Consider the following 17,465-nt stretch of genomic DNA (forward strand, 5'->3'; position numbering starts at 1 on the left):
ATTTGTAAAAGATGATGATCTCCTGATGGTCCTCAAGCCAATAGAAGTTCGAAAAACTCCTAGCCAGCTTTACAGTCACATGTGAGTATATTACAGTTCAGTCAATTGTCTTCAAGTGCTTAATTGGCAGTAAACCTATTTATTTATTTTATATATATATATATATATATATATATATATATATATATATATATATATATATATATATATATATATATATAGTGTATATATACATACATAAAACCTGCATTTTGTATTTTGTCTCTTGCCTATATCATTGTGTATACTTTTATTTAGAATTGTTGAATGAGAGAAAATAATGTGGCAATTACATCACATAATCCTTTAACAAATGACAGAAATGTTTACTGTTTGGATGTACATACATTGCTTATTGCTAATTTAATTAATAAAAAGCCGGTTAAAATTAACTAATTGTGTATTACGGACAAACTTAACCAATTACAAAACCTCTAAGATAATTTTGTAAGTTTAAAAAAATCTGGAATGTGTGTGGGGGGGTGGAAAACAAAAACAAAAAAAAATGAAATAATAACTTAATGTTTTTTCTGTAATTCTGAAGGTGAAACCACGATTTCCAGCACTCCGTGCTCATCCAGAACAGAGACCTCAACAGTCTCCAGCCCAGGGTGCTCTTTTACACAGAGTTGTATCGAGTTGGATGAATCACTTTCACCTTTGGAAGCTGACTGGTTCCTTCGGTTTGAAATACCATGGGAAAAACTCCCTACTGACCTCCTTTACAAGTTAGAAAGGCAAGAAAGGCCATCGCCAAAGCAACGCAGAGAAATGATACGACTCATTATTAATTAAGTCACGGGTCTGCAAGAGGCCTTCAAAGAAACATCTTGCAGATATAGCAAGAAGAATTGTGGCAAAATATCCTAAATCTTTGCAGGATGTTATCGAAGGCCACATAGTTGGCAGTGGATATGATTCCTTGGTAAAACAGCTGCAGAGCAGAGCAGATAATGTGAAGAGTACACAGTTTTCTACCCCCAAAAGACAGTTTCAACACAGTAGTGGGAGCGACACGGAAGAAGTTCCTGCAAAGGAACGAGCTTTACCTCAAGACACTTACGGTTGCATAAACTGGGATCCCGAGCACCTGCCAATCACAGAGACACTTGCAAGTCAAAAACAGCAACAAGAAGAAATGAAAACCATGTTCAGAGAAAGAAACTGGGATACACAGATCATCACCAAAAAAAATGATGGCAACGTACTACACTCAGAGAAAAGACATCATACGAGGTATGGAAACTGAAAAAATAAGGAGGGAGTGGCCATTTCTGTTTGAAATGCCAGGATTACAAGCACACTTCAGGGCACTTACAGGTGTACAATTAGAAGGGAAATTTTTTGAGACCGTAAAAAACAAATCGCACAGAATTCTGGCCTACATGGACACTCTCAACAATGAGAAACAAAGAAAAACTGCAAGAGTTTTGGCACAGATCGAAGTTGCAAAGGGCGACACAAAGTCTAAATTACCGGAGATGCCAGGGTTGGTTTTGCTGCTGCTTGCTTACTTTGGTGAAGACGACAAGCAAATGTTTTTCCAGGTGGATGACACTTGCTTACCTTCTGAAGTGCCAACATCTGATCTGCCTGCATCACCTTGCATTATTTTCTGTGGTATGTGTTTTGGTAATCCATGCATTTGTTTGACACATGCTGAATAGTTTTGTTTTATTTTATTTACTTTTGGCTGAGGAATAAGGGGACGAAGTATAATCTGAATTTAATCAGCATTTTTAGTATCCCAGAGAAATGACTGAAGAGAAATGCTTTGTGAACAATCTGCTTACATCCAAATTACATTTAAAATAATTGTGTAAGGTTCATGAGCAGTTTTGAGTGTTTTTTAATTTAGTTTCTTCTCGCATACTAAATAACTTAGAGTCCAAAAATCATATCCAGGTTCTTTTAAATACGTAAGTGTTTTGTACACAACTCTCTTGCTAGAATTACCTGGCGCATTATGTAAACTGCTAAGGAATGATTTAATATGACATTTCAGCAGCCCTAAGGCTTTCTGTAAATTATATGATTAATTGTAGCGGGTTTGAGTGTTTTTATGTACGTATGTTTGAAAATGTTTGTCTTCAGAATGAAAATAATGAAGTCAATTTAACAAACGTCTTGAATTTTATTTTTATATTTTTCCTGCTGCAGGAGATTCCCTTCTGACTGCATCCCGCTTAATGCTGAGCATTGATAAAGTTGTTGTTACAGAACAACAAACTAACTTTGTGGAAGCTTTGCTTATGATGTTTGCATCCTGCTACTGCTTGAACATCCATTACCCGTCAGAGTTGGGAGCAACACTTGAATTTCTTCAAAGGTACAGTACATAACACATGGATATGTACCTTGTTTTCGCTTTAACCTGTTTATAGTGGAGCGATTTAAACTTCTCAAACATTTGTGACACCAGTAATGATCAGTCTAATACAATGGTAATTTTCATATTTTGTATTTGAATGTTAAATTACCCACAGTTGACACTTCAAAGAGCATTTTAAGCATGTGTAAAATAAAAAAAAATATATAGATTAAGCTATTCATTGTAAATACTATGCCCACGTTTTATCTTTTGTTATGGGTGTTTTGAAAGATAATGAATGTTCCCATATGTTGCTTCAACTGTTTAAGGTGTTAATTGTGTGGTGTGTGTGTGTTTTATTATTATTATTTTTTTTTACATCTCAACCACTTTACACTTTTGAATTGCAGCGTTCTCTTGTTCTGTTTCCAAGATGTCTTTGCATGGACTTGCATGTATTTCAGAACTACATTTCCACATCATCCTCCCAATCACTGGTAAATCCATCTCATTCACATTTTTTCTGAAATACATGCAAGGCCATACAAAGCCATCTTGGAAACGGAACAAGAGAACGCTGCAATTTAGAAGTGTAAAAAAGTGTTTGAGATGTTAACATAATACACACACCTTACCTAAACAGCTGTAGCAACACATGGGAACATGTAACACACACACACACACACAAATAAAATACCCTTTGTTACCCTTTAAGAATATATGAAATATTTACATTTTTTTCCTTTCTGATAGATGCATCTTCAAAATAAATCCAGACAAAGGGACGAAGGTCGAACGGAAGCCACATAAGAGGCAATATGCTGTGAATCCAAGAGTTCTTTCCCTCATTTCTGCAATTGCTGATTTTGAATGGAGAGAATAAAATGCAATTGTTATGTCAAAAGTAAGTAATCTTGCAGTAAGCTGTAATGCTAGGTATGTCTTATTTATAGATCATATAAGCACTCTGAAATATGGGCTCCTGAGTGGCATATCTTTTAAAGGCCTCAACCTTGAGTGCAGGATAGGAGAGAGCGAGGTGGTCTCCTGTGCCATTGTCCAACATGGCAGAGAGTTTGCAGTGGGGGTGGCACACAATTGGCAGAGCATCGCTGGGGTAGGGAGGGTTTGAATCAACTAGGGCTCCCTCAATTCACAGAGCTCGAGCAACTCCTGTAGGTTCAGGGTGTTAGCAGTTTCCAGCTACATTGAATCCTTCGATCAAAGTGTTAGTTGGGCTGTGGCAGCTCTGGGCTTGCGGTGCGAAAAATAGGTATGGCTTTGACGTATGTACCGGTAGGACACATGCTTTGTCTCATCCCTCATGAGTGGCACGGAGTAGTTGAATTGGTAATTCCAAATTAGGGTGAAAAGAGGTAGAACAAAAATTGCCGGTTATTTAGAAAATATATAAATATATATACATTTTTTTTTTTTTTTTTTTTTTTTTTTAAGCTAAGCCTGTTTAATTTTTTTTTCTCTTTTATACAGGTTTTCAGTCACCAGCATGTCAACTGCAGCACAAAGCTGCTTCTCCACATTTGACTCCTAGGCCGGGACCTGATCAAAACTTTGACGACCCACCAATCACACTTTACAAAACGGAATGTTATCGCTTTTTGGTTTTATGAGTAGGAGAAATTGGATATTTAAAAAAACAACAAAAAGCGATAACATTCTGTTTTGTAAAGTGTGATTGGCGGGTCGTAACAGGTTTTTTTTTTTTTTTTTTGATCAGGTCCCAGCCCTAGCCTGCTCAATCAAAAAACAGCAGTTTGAACACTATTTAAAAACAAAAACATCTGTTGTGCTACTGACTCCACTATTATGGCTGTGAAAGAACCATGGACTTGTTTGTGAGAACTGTCCGAGTCCAACAAGGCCTGGATCAACATTATTGCGGAAAACACTTGGTATCTGTTAATTGTTGATTTGTCTGTAGAAATATGCCAAGAGAAAGTGAGGGCACAGTTCGGTAGCCAGTTTTAGTATATTTAATATGGTTTTATTGTTTTACTGTGTACTAGGCTTACCATTGTTGGTATCCTAGCAGCTGGTATGTTAACATTTAAAATAATAACTCAGCTTGAGGAGTGATTGAGCATTTTTTGTTAATTTCTGCATTTTTGAAAAGGTTGTATAGGGGCTCCATGACACAGAAGCTATCATGCCTAATGAATATGTATATTTTGTATTTGCTCAGTAAAATGCTCAATGAAAAGTTGTATTCATTGAGCATGTTAATGTTAATGTTTTTCATTATTTATTTTCTGCTGTTTAACACTTCGTGTAAATTAACTAATAATTAAGCACATAGTTGAGCTTTTACAAATCGTACAGACACTATAACCTGAAAATGAATGTATTCCATAGTAAAATGACTAAACTTAACATTAATTATAACATATACAAACCATCATTCCACAGTAGAAAACTGCTAATTTAAAGTGTATAACCTATTTATTAATGAAGATTGAAGTAAAATGGAAGGGAAAAAACATTTATTTTACAGGAATTTCTCAATTAATTAACAATATAAGTATGTAAAACTAGGGTGAGGTAATGTTATATTAATGTTTTTTAAAGCAAATTTTACAAAGTTTTGCAGTAGAATCACGGAGAATTATATTTATTACATTTTTTTACAGTACATTTACGGTTGTAAACTGTAGTGTTTCAATGAAAATAACCATTTATTTTACAAATTAAACCGTAATTCAATTTACGGTTCGGATTATTATTTTACAGTTATTCACCGTGCAGCTCGGCTGCCACAATTACCGTAAAATTACGGGGTTTTTTTTTACAGTGTATGTAATCGTTCATAAAACAATACAACCAAATGGAGAGAGATCTCTTTCTATCTATGCATCTATATATATATATATTATATATATATATATATATATATATATATATATATATATATATATATATATTATATACATATATATATGCACACACACACTTATATAGGCGTGGACTCTTTAAATGTTCAAATAATTACCTCCATAAGTGTTTAAGAATTCCTAATATGCCCACAAAATGGAGCACATGCCGCGAGAGAAAATGGCGTTGTCTGAACAAGATTATCAAAGTACTACACCTCCAACGCTGCTGTGAATCCCCAAGAACATTCTGTAGAGTAATAATAGTTGTACTTTAAAATATGTTCATAGTTACTATGTATTGTTCACCCGCATTACAACGACATGGCAATATACTTATCTAAGTTTGACCACTTTAAATTCTAATTCACGGGGCGTGAGCTGGGTTGAAGAGTAAGGCAGAAGAAGCAGCAAGGAGCTGTTAGTAGGACAGAAGGTGGTCACTGACTGAGGGCGACGATGCCGACACATCCCAGGGGTAGAGGACCCAGCAACCGAAATGAGATAGACAAGATGATCGCTGACTGAGGGCGACGATGCCGACACATCCCAGGGGCAGAGGACCCAGCAACCGAAAACACTGATGAGGGTTATGACTCGAAAAGCCGCCCCTCGAGTGGAGATTGGAGAGGTACCCAGCATCTGAGACTTCTGTAAGAGGCGCTCGTAAAACCCCTGATAGGCCGAGACGTCACGCTGCCTGGGACCTGAAATAAGGACAAAGCATTGAGGTTAGTATAGGACTCGGCACGAGTGACCACGTCCTGAAAGAGAGGCAGAATAGAACAGAGCCTCGAGTAAGGCAAGATGAGCGCAGGAGCTGCGACAGAAAAGAGTTTGGCCGGGGGTCCGCTCTGACTCACATGGTGAGAACCCCCCTGAAGGTAAGGGAGGCGGATGCCTAGCCCTGAGGTCGGGGAAGTGAGACTCACTTGCCCCCCAGAGACGACCGATGCGAAGGCATGTAAGAAGGAGGAGGAGGGGAGGAGGAGGAAAACGAAACACTAGACAGAAAAGGTGCAGGTGATCAGGGCTTAAATAGAAAATAGATGCTAATTAAGAGGAAATTAGAAAATTGGGAGATTGAAGGATTGGAAGCACCCAGCTCCACGCCCCCTGAACCACGCAAGCTAACATTTCACGGGGCGTGAGCTGGGTTGAAGAGTAAGGCAGAAGAAGCAGCAAGGAGCTGTTAGTAGGACAGAAGGTGGTCACTGACTGAGGGCGACGATGCCGACACATCCCAGGGGTAGAGGACCCAGCAACCGAAATGAGATAGACAAGATGATCGCTGACTGAGGGCGACGATGCCGACACATCTCAGGGGCGAAGGACCCAGCAATCGAGGACAGGATAGAAAAGAGGTCGCTGACTGAGGGCGACGATGCCGACACATCCCAGGGGCAGAGGACCCAGCAACCGAAAACACTGATGAGGGTTATGACTCGAAAAGCCGCCCCTCGAGTGGAGATTGGAGAGGTACCCAGCATCTGAGACTTCTGTAAGAGGCGCTCGTAAAACCCCTGATAGGCCGAGACGTCACGCTGCCTGGGACCTGAAATAAGGACAAAGCATTGAGGTTAGTATAGGACTCGGCACGAGTGACCACGTCCTGAAAGAGAGGCAGAATAGAACAGAGCCTCGAGTAAGGCAAGATGAGCGCAGGAGCTGCGACAGAACAGAGTTTGGCCGGGGGTCCGCTCTGACTCACATGGTGAGAACCCCCCTGAAGGTAAGGGAGGCGGATGCCTAGCCCTGAGGTCGGGGAAGTGAGACTCACTTGCCCCCCAAAGGATGGACCCCCGGCACCTCACGAAAACTCCCACACCGTGCGACAAACAAGAGACAGTACATGCCTACGCATAACATAAACAAAAGACCAGAAGGACAAACAGGACAAACAGAGGGAGATTAGTAATTTGTTAGTAGGATGCGACTATGTGTATACCTGCCACTCAGTGGAGAGGAAAAAACCCCTTGAGGCCGATTAGGGGAAAACCTCTGGTGGCTCCGGCAGACAGGTAGCCCCCACTCCGGGCATGCTAGCGATTTTAAAATGGGCTGCAACTTTATGAGAGGAGAATGAATGAATGAAAGAATCCACTGCAGAAGAGGGCCAACTCCCCACACTCATGATCTGACTGTGATTGATGTTGGCCCTTGCAGTAGAGGGGGCTGTGCCTACAGAATGATTTGGGGGGTGGGGTAGGGGAGGCGTGCTCTGGAGGCGAGGTAGGTTGAGATCCAGTGACGAGTGATCCGAGGAGTGGGGTAGAGTAGAGGAGGGAGGCTTGCTCTGGAGGGTGGAGAGATGGGTTGAGAACCAGTGATGAGAGATGATAGGAGCGAGAGGAATCAATTAACTGAGGGTCCTTAGGGGGGCTGAGGAAGGAGGCTTGTTCTGGAGGGTGGAGAGGTGGGTTGAGAACCAGCGATGAGAGATGATAGGAGTGAGAGGAATCGATGAACCGAGGGTCTAGGGGGCGGGGGGGGGGTTAAGGTTTCTTGCTGGGGAGATACCTTGATGTTGAAAAGAAGGGAAGATAGTGGATTCTACTTGACAGCTGAATGAACTAACCATGCTGAAATTGATCCATCTTGGAGGTACGGCCAAATGATGAAGTAAATTAGAAGCAGAAGAAACTTCGAGTTCTGAGGAGACTGAAGAAGGCTGAGATGCAGAGAAATACCTTGACATTGAAAAGAATGGGCAGATAGGGGACTCTGCTTGACCGCTGAATGAAGTGACCACGCTGAAATGGATCCGTCGTGGAGGTACACAACTGAATGATGGAGTAAAATTAGAAGTAGAAGAAACTGTGGATTCTGAGCTCCTGAGAAGACAGAAGAGGGCTCAGATGCAGATGATCTCCATAGGTAGATCCTTGTATGGGGTGAAGTGGCGTTTCCGAAGAGTAGAATGAGCAAACAGAGAATGTTCATTGATGTAGACAGGCGGGAAGGGGAGGCAGAAGGGAAGGCTCTTAAGAATCTCACGGAGGGTCAGGCGAACTGCTGGTATGGAGAAAATGGGGGGGGGGGGAAGAGAGAGAGAATCCCTACCATGGATGATGAAAGCCAGGATCTGGTTTGTTTGAAGGAATAGGATGAATCTGATTCTGGGCACAGAAGGCTGAACACACTGATCAAGCTGTCGAATATGAAGCTCTCGAAGAAGGGCGAGGGATGCAGACATGAAATGCGGAGCAGATTGAAGCAGGTTACTGAGAGTAGGATTCAGTCAAATAGCAGCTGATGAAGCTGAGGAGTCTGGAGGGGGGGGGGGGGGCAGCAGATGGGACCAGCTGACGGAACTTGGATACCGAAAGTAGAGGCCGAAGGGGAGCTGGAATTGAGGGTTGAGGTAGCGGCTGGAACTGAACGAACATTGTAAATTGACTGCTGGGGAAGCTCAGCACCCTTTGTGCTCCATTTTCTGGAAACAAGGGAAGAGAGGAGATGTCGACCATCCTATGTGTTAGTTAATACAGGATCGATCAGCGGTCTGCTACTATCCTGTCTGCTTGAAATGGAAAAGGTGAACTCACATTCAGAGATTGGGTTTCACAACTCCAGTCATTCTCCTAGTAGTGGAACTCCTTAACTCATAATCAAGACAGATTTCCAGTCTCATACCACGTCTCTCACCATGCATTAATGCTGTAATATTTGAGAGGATGTGAGGACATCCGAATAGATTGCTGAGAAGGTCAAGCACCTCGTATTTTGATAATATGGGGATTAGCATTAGCCTTGATTGTGGAATGCTGCCGTGATCTGCATATTGGAGGAAAACGGAAGCGTTGGAAGCTCTGGAGTTGTGCAGGTACAGATTTAAACTGTAAACTAAAGCAACTTTGCATGCTATAATAGTGAGTAGATCTGAAGAGGGAGCAGAGATCTGCTGCAGTGAGGAGCAATTAACAGAGGGGACGGGATCTGCTGAATGGTGCAGAGATCTAAAGAAGTAACGATGAAGCGCGGTCAATGATGAGCAGTGGTCTGCTGCAGAAAGAGAGATCTGCTGAAGCAGTGATCTGTTATTGTGAATGGTGGACTACCATTGGAAGAGTGTGGTGGTCTGCTGCAGAGCGCAGAGATCCGCTGAAGCAGTGATCTGTAATGGTGAACTGCCATCGGTAGTGTGGTGGTCTGCTGTAGAGCACAGAGATCTGCTGAATGCGGTGGATATTGGTCTTTGAGTGAAAAGTGATTTAGATAAAGCCAGAGATGAAGAATGCATAGCTGAGGCCGCTGTAGAACCTGAGAGGATAAAGAATGCGTTGCTCTGAGGCTATTGCAAAATCTATTGATTTGGTCGGAAGCAGTCTGAGTGTATTGTCTAATCGCAGGGTAGGAGGACACTTGACTGAAATGATGATAGTTGTAGGACATGGTTTCCGTTTCTGACTGGCAGCTCACGTTGCTGAAATGAAAACTTGAAGGTTGAATAAAGTGCCTTGGTGAAATTTGTCAGTTTGAAGGAGAGAAGCCAGATGAGGAAGCACGAATCCGGGAACAGGAAGAGGTCACTGGGATGGAAGCCTGGTGCAGGGAAGCTGGAAGTTAATGTGACGGTAGATTCGGAGCATCACAGAAAGCCGACAAGTGCGTGGCTTCATGAGCATGTCCTCGAAGGGTGGGGGTGGTAGGTAGAGTTGAAATTGAAGAATGTCAGTTGATATAGATAGACAAAGGATGAGGCAGGAGTGGAAATCCGAGAATAACTGCGAGAATAAATAGAAAAGCAGTAGTGTCGGAGCTTCGCAGCGATACCAAACTCGTTTAATATATAGAGAGAGAACTTGTGGTATTATACTGCCATCCAGAGGTTATGATTGGAATTAAACCATTGACTTGAGTGAAGCAGGGTAGAATCTATGAAGTTATTACGATTAAAATCCTTGTCTATGTAGAACAACATTTGCTTATTCCCTTAGATTTAAATAATAAATGTTCTAGAGATGTTAGGACAGTTAGTCATGTATATAAATAAGTAAACGCAGTACTTAGAGGTCATGATTCGTCGCGTTGAATTCGTCTCCACCAGTTGTGAAAGCGCAGCAACAGGAAGCCGGAAGACAGCAGTACTGAGTCACAGAGCACGCAGAGCCTGATGAAGCTGCCTGGTCACCATCGCAACAAACCACTCCCCGCAGTCACTCAAATGAGGGCGTTGCCGTGGTAACCATGGTCTGTAAGGCGCGGGTGGAAAAGTTGCAGTGCAGCACTGTCGTTGGAACATGTTGTGACCAGTCAAACCACGAGCCGCCACTGGTTGAAAAGGGCAGGATATGTCTTTTAAAAGGTTGAACGTAGCTGATGGAGGTCCAGGGCAGGATCTTCCGATGGAACGGTAATTGTGCTGGCTCTGTGGGAGCGGGGGGAGGGGCGTCTGATTGCGGGCGAGGAGTAAAGAAAGATTCCGCAGCCAAAGCTTAAAGGTGGATTTAACAGATTTAAAGTAAGGCAATCGCTGACAACGTGAATGTCGATGTCTTGTCGAAGGAGCTTGAAAGTTTAGCAGAGGACTAGTCTTTCTGATAAAGTTGCAGACAGGTTGAGTAATGAAGCTGCGCTTGAACGGCGCTGTTGCTGGATGGAACAGGAAAGACAAACGTTGGAGCTCTTGAAGCCGAAAAGAGACGCTGTCTGAAAAGAAGGATCACCTGAGCAGGTAGGAAAATGATTGATAATATATCTTGGCAACGCTGTGCAGAGAAATGACCTGCAGAGCGAGGCAACGAAGTTTAGATATTTAGAGGTGGAGCACGAAACGACGGCGTCTGAGCGTTTGCTACAAAAACGAAACACTAGACAGAAAAGGTGCAGGTGATCAGGGCTTAAATAGAAAATAGATGCTAATTAAGAGGAAATTAGAAAATTGGGAGATTGAAGGATTGGAAGCACCCAGCTCCACGCCCCCTGAACCACGCAGGCTAACATAAATAATTTCCCTAAAATTAGGATTTTTTTTTTAATATGCAAGAATTTTTGACATGCCCTACACAGTAGTATTTTTTTCTTCATTGGGTAAAATTTAAAAACTGTAAGTCCTGAAATATCGTGGCCAAAATATCTGGTGAATTACACAAGACGACCTGTTATCCTGAAAGCATTTACAATAGTATTATTCGCGCCAAAAATGTTTCATATGTCAAATTCGTGTAATAAAAGGCTAGCAAATATTCCTGGGCTGACAGTATTCGTACATTAAAATTTTGTACACAAGAAAAATAAAAATGTGCAGTTAAGTCTTACTTCCACACATGCCGCTTGTTAGTCAGTCTTTCACACTTACATTAATGTAGATCTGATACAACAAATAAAATTGCTTAGGCCTGTACTTAGTAGTCTGGCAAAGGGAGCACATGCTCCGCTTTGTAGAGGGATACAGTTTGAAATATTTCCTTCTCTTATAAGTGTTCAACTAATACAACTATATATATATATATATATATATATATATATATATATATATATATATATATATATATATATATATATATAATTAATATTAGAAATGAATGAATTAATCATCAATATGACCTTTAAAAAAAAAAAAAAAAAAGTTTACTGACAACAGGGTGGTGGTGAACAGAGCTTCGTCAGCTCGTCGGCTTTGTCAGTGAGGCTGTGCAGCAGTGCTGGCTTGTTATCAATGCAGCGCTTTTTAAATCGATATAAAGTGACCACAAACCATATTTGAGAGAAGGGTTTAAAAGAGGAGTGTCAAACTCAGTTTTCATTTCACACAAGTACTCAATTACTTAATTGATCTAATTATTCATTCGATTTAACACATATATATATATATATATATATATATATATATATATATATATATATATATATATAAATAATATATATAATATATATATATATATATATATATAGTTTTTAAATTGTGAGGTTATTTTAAATTGATGGTTGAAACGTGCATTTGATTCAAGGTACAGTTGCCGATCCTCATATACTAGTTTGGGGCCTGGATAGGTGTTAAATGTATCTAGCTAATTGAATAATTAATCAAATTAAGTCATTGAGGACTTGGGTGGAACGAAAAGCGTAGGCTACACACGGCCCTCCGGGAATTGAGTTTGAAATGTGCAGCTTTTCTTGTTTATTTCCAGTCATTGAAATTAAGTAGACCTATTATTTTAGGAAGAAAACTAAAGCACAACTCATTTTAACAAATCTGAACGACATTAAAAAGTAAACACTTTTAGCTTTTTTCATTATTTAATTCAACTCAGATAAGCCTGTTAAATAATTAATTTAGAAGTAATTTACAGTTTTTTAAATAACAGTTACATACATTAACATTAAAGTTTGTGTCGTTATAAATACAGCTTGTGCGGTTTTTTAAAAGTTATCTTCTTTAATTTAACGGAATTTATCATTTTGTAAGCAAATTACATACGTACATGTTTTTCAGTGTATATTTCCGTAAAATTAATAGTACATATTTTTTTAAAAAGTATTTTGCAGTAATATTGAAATGTTTTGCATTTAATTAAAAAAAACTGAAAAATGTATGTAAAAATTAAGGTTAATCCCACCTAAAAATACAGCATTTATTTACAGTGTAGTTAGGCACCCACTAAATGGCGTAACCAAACATTTGAATTATAAATTGGTAGAAAATGATATACTGTAAAATGTAGACAGCTAATATGTTTATTTATTACAGAATAGATATTTTTCAATCAAAATGCAGACGGTAATATACCCCACACACACTTGCTTCTGTATTTTATTTTAATTGACAGATGGTACAGGAAAGCACTGGGGATTCTGTTTTAAACTCCCACATTTTGGACACACTCAAAAACCTGGGTATAGAAATCCTGGATGATTTCAGATTTGTAAAAGATGATGATCTCCTGATGGTCCTCAAGCCAATAGAAGTTCGAAAACTCCTAGCCAGCTTTACAGTCACATGTGAGTATATTACAGTTCAGTCAATTGTCTTCAAGTGCTTAATTGGCAGTAAACCTATTTATTTATTTTTTATATATATATATATATATATATATATATATATATATATATATATATATATATATATATATATATATATATATATATTGTGTATATATACATACATAAAACCTGCATTTTGTATTTTGTCTCTTGCCTATATCATTGTGTATACTTTTATTTAGAATTGTTGAATGAGAGAAAATAATGTGGCAATTACATCACATAATCCTTTAACAAATGACAGAAATGTTTACTGTTTGGATGTACATACATTGCTTATTGCTAATTTAATTAATAAAAAGCCGGTTAAAATTAACTAATTGTGTATTACGGACAAACTTAACCAATTACAAAACCTCTAAGATAATTTTGTAAGTTTAAAAAAATCTGGAATGTGTGTGGGGGGGTGGAAAACAAAAACAAAAAAAAATGAAATAATAACTTAATGTTTTTTCTGTAATTCTGAAGGTGAAACCACGATTTCCAGCAGTCCGTGCTCATCCAGAACAGAGACCTCAACAGTCTCCAGCCCAGGGTGCTCTTTTACACAGAGTTGTATCGAGTTGGATGAATCACTTTCACCTTTGGAAGCTGACTGGTTCCTTCGGTTTGAAATACCATGGGAAAAACTCCCTACTGACCTCCTTTACAAGTTAGAAAGGCAAGAAAGGCCATCGCCAAAGCAACGCAGAGAAATGATACGACTCATTATTAATTAAGTTACGGGTCTGCAAGAGGCCTTCAAAGAAACATCTTGCAGATATAGCAAGAAGAATTGTGGCAAAATATCCTAAATCTTTGCAGGATGTTATCGAAGGCCACATAGTTGGCAGTGGATATGATTCCTTGGTAAAACAGCTGCAGAGCAGAGCAGATAATGTGAAGAGTACACAGTTTTCTACCCCCAAAAGACAGTTTCAACACAGTAGTGGGAGCGACACGGAAGAAGTTCCTGCAAAGGAACGAGCTTTACCTCAAGACACTTACGGTTGCATAAACTGGGATCCCGAGCACCTGCCAATCACAGAGACACTTGCAAGTCAAAAACAGCAACAAGAAGAAATGAAAACCATGTTCAGAGAAAGAAACTGGGATACACAGATCATCACCAAAAAAATGATGGCAACGTACTACACTCAGAGAAAAGACATCATACGAGGTATGGAAACTGAAAAAATAAGGAGGGAGTGGCCATTTCTGTTTGAAATGCCAGGAATACAAGCACACTTCAGGGCACTTACAGGTGTACAATTAGAAGGGAAATTTTTTGAGACCGTAAAAAACAAATCGCACAGAATTCTGGCCTACATGGACACTCTCAACAATGAGAAACAAAGAAAAACTGCAAGAGTTTTGGCACAGATCGAAGTTGCAAAGGGCGACACAAAGTCTAAATTACCGGAGATGCCAGGGTTGGTTTTGCTGCTGCTTGCTTACTTTGGTGAAGACGACAAGCAAATGTTTTTCCAGGTGGATGACACTTGCTTACCTTCTGAAGTGCCAACATCTGATCTGCCTGCATCACCTTGCATTATTTTCTGTGGTATGTGTTTTGGTAATCCATGCATTTGTTTGACACATGCTGAATAGTTTTGTTTTATTTTATTTACTTTTGGCTGAGGAATAAGGGGACGAAGTATAATCTGAATTTAATCAGCATTTTTAGTATCCCAGAGAAATGACTGAAGAGAAATGCTTTGTGAACAATCTGCTTACATCCAAATTACATTTTAAATAATTGTGTAAGGTTCATGAGCAGTTTTGAGTGTTTTTTAATTTAGTTTCTTCTCGCATACTAAATAACTTAAGAGTCCAAAAATCATATCCAGGTTCTTTTAAATACATAAGTGTTTTGTACACAACTCTCTTGCTAGAATTACCTGGCGCATTATGTAAACTGCTAAGGAATGATTTAATATGAAATTTCAGCAGCCCTAAGGCTTTCTGTAAATTATATGATTAATTGTAGCGGGTTTGAGTGTTTTTATGTACGTATGTTTGAAAATGTTTGTCTTCAGAATGAAAATAATGAAGTCAATTTAACAAACGTCTTGAATTTTATTTTTATATTTTTCCTGCTGCAGGAGATTCCCTTCTGACTGCATCCCGCTTAATGCTGAGCATTGATAAAGTTGTTGTTACAGAACAACAAACTAATTTTGTGGAAGCTTTGCTTATGATGTTTGCATCCTACTACTGCTTGAACATCCATTACCCGTCAGAGTTGGGAGCAACACTTGAATTCCTTCAAAGGTACAGTACATAACACATGGATATGTACCTTGTTTTCGCTTTAACCTGTTTATAGTGGAGCGATTTAAACTTCTCAAACATTTGTGACACCAGTAATGATCAGTCTAATACAATGGTAATTTTCATATTTTGTATTTGAATGTTAAATTACCCACAGTTGACACTTCAAAGAGCATTTTAAGCATGTGTAAAATAAAAAAAAATATATATAGATTAAGCTATTCATTGTAAATACTATGCCCACGTTTTATCTTTTGTTATGGGTGTTTTGAAAGATAATGAATGTTCCCATATGTTGCTTCAACTGTTTAAGGTGTTAATTGTGTGGTGTGTGTGTGTTTTATTATTATTATTTTTTTTTACATCTCAACCACTTTACACTTTTGAATTGCAGCGTTCTCTTGTTCTGTTTCCAAGATGTCTTTGCATGGACTTGCATGTATTTCAGAACTCCATTTCCACATCATCCTCCCAATCACTGGTAAATCCATCTCATTCACATTTTTTCTGAAATACATGCAAGGCCATACAAAGCCATCTTGGAAACGGAACAAGAGAACGCTGCAATTTAGAAGTGTAAAAAGGTGTTTGAGATGTTAACATAATACACACACCTTACCTAAACAGCTGTAGCAACACATGGGAACATGTAACACACACACACACACACACACATAAAATACCCTTTGTTACCCTTTAAGAATATATGAAATATTTGCATTTTTTTCCTTTCTAATAGATGCATCTTCAAAATAAATCCAGACAAAGGGACGAAGGTCGAACGGAAGCCACATAAGAGGCAATATGCTGTGAATCCAAGAGTTCTTTCCCTCATTTCTGCAATTGCTGATTTTGAATGGAGAGAATAAAATGCAATTGTTATGTCAAAAGTAAGTAATCTTGCAGTAAGCTGTAATGCTAGGTATGTCTTATTTATAGATCATATAAGCACTCTGAAATATGGGCTCCTGAGTGGCATATCTGGTAAAGGCCTCAACCTTGAGTGCAGGATAGGAGACAGCGAGGTGGTCTCCTGTGCCATTGTCCAACATGGCAGAGAGTTTGCAGTGGGGGTGGCACACAATTGGCAGAGCATCGCTGGGGTAGGGAGGGTTTGAATCAACTAGGGCTCCCTCAATTCACAGAGCTCGAGCAACTCCTGTAGGTTCAGGGTGTTAGCAGTTTCCAGCTACATTGAATCCTTCGATCAAAGTGTTAGTTGGGCTGTGGCAGCTCTGGGCTTGCGGTGCGAAAAATAGGTATGGCTTTGACGTATGTACCGGGAGGACACATGCTTTGTCTCATCCCTCATGAGTGGCACGGAGTAGTTGAATTGGTAATTCCAAATTAGGGTGAAAAGAGGTAGAACAAAAATTGCCGGTTATTTAGAAAATATATATACATTTTTTTTTTTTTTTTTTTTTTTTTAAGCTAAGCCTGTTTAATTTTTTTTTCTCTTTTATACAGGTTTTCAGTCACCAGCATGTCAACTGCAGCACAAAGCTGCTTCTCCACATTTGACTCCTAGGCCGGGACCTGATCAAAACTTTGACGACCCACCAATCACACTTTACAAAACGGAATGTTATCGCTTTTTGGTTTTATGAGTAGGAGAAATTGGATATTTAAAAAAACAACAAAAAGCGATAACATTCTGTTTTGTAAAGTGTGATTGGCGGGTCGTAACAGGTTTTTTTTTTTTTTTTTGATCAGGTCCCAGCCCTAGCCTGCTCAATCAAAAAACAGCAGTTTGAACACTATTTAAAAACAAAAACATCTGTTGTGCTACTGACTCCACTATTATGGCTGTGAAAGAACCATGGACTTGTTTGTGAGAACTGTCCGAGTCCAACAAGGCCTGGATCAACATTATTGCGGAAAACACTTGGTATCTGTTAATAGTTGATTTGTCTGTAGAAATATGCTAAGAGAAAGTGAGGGCACAGTTCGGTAGCCAGTTTAAGTATATTTAATATGGTTTTATTGTT

At 39.3% G+C, this 17,465-nt stretch overlaps 1 protein-coding gene across 1 annotated transcript; it reads left to right on the top strand.

The window, feature by feature from the left end:
* Nucleotides 1-615: 615 nt before the first annotated feature.
* LOC117969029 (uncharacterized) lies at nt 616-16,595 on the top strand. The gene is made up of 6 exons (XM_059020857.1): nt 616-1,659; nt 2,200-2,368; nt 3,374-3,467; nt 13,945-14,767; nt 15,309-15,482; nt 16,417-16,595. Exons 1-6 carry the CDS (start codon nt 1,233-1,235, stop codon nt 16,593-16,595), a joined length of 1,866 nt encoding a protein of 621 aa, XP_058876840.1. The 5' UTR covers nt 616-1,232.
* Nucleotides 16,596-17,465: the final 870 nt, after the last annotated feature.

Source organism: Acipenser ruthenus, unplaced genomic scaffold, assembly GCF_902713425.1.
Source record: "Acipenser ruthenus unplaced genomic scaffold, fAciRut3.2 maternal haplotype, whole genome shotgun sequence".
In the NCBI taxonomy this organism is placed as follows: domain Eukaryota; kingdom Metazoa; phylum Chordata; class Actinopteri; order Acipenseriformes; family Acipenseridae; genus Acipenser; species Acipenser ruthenus.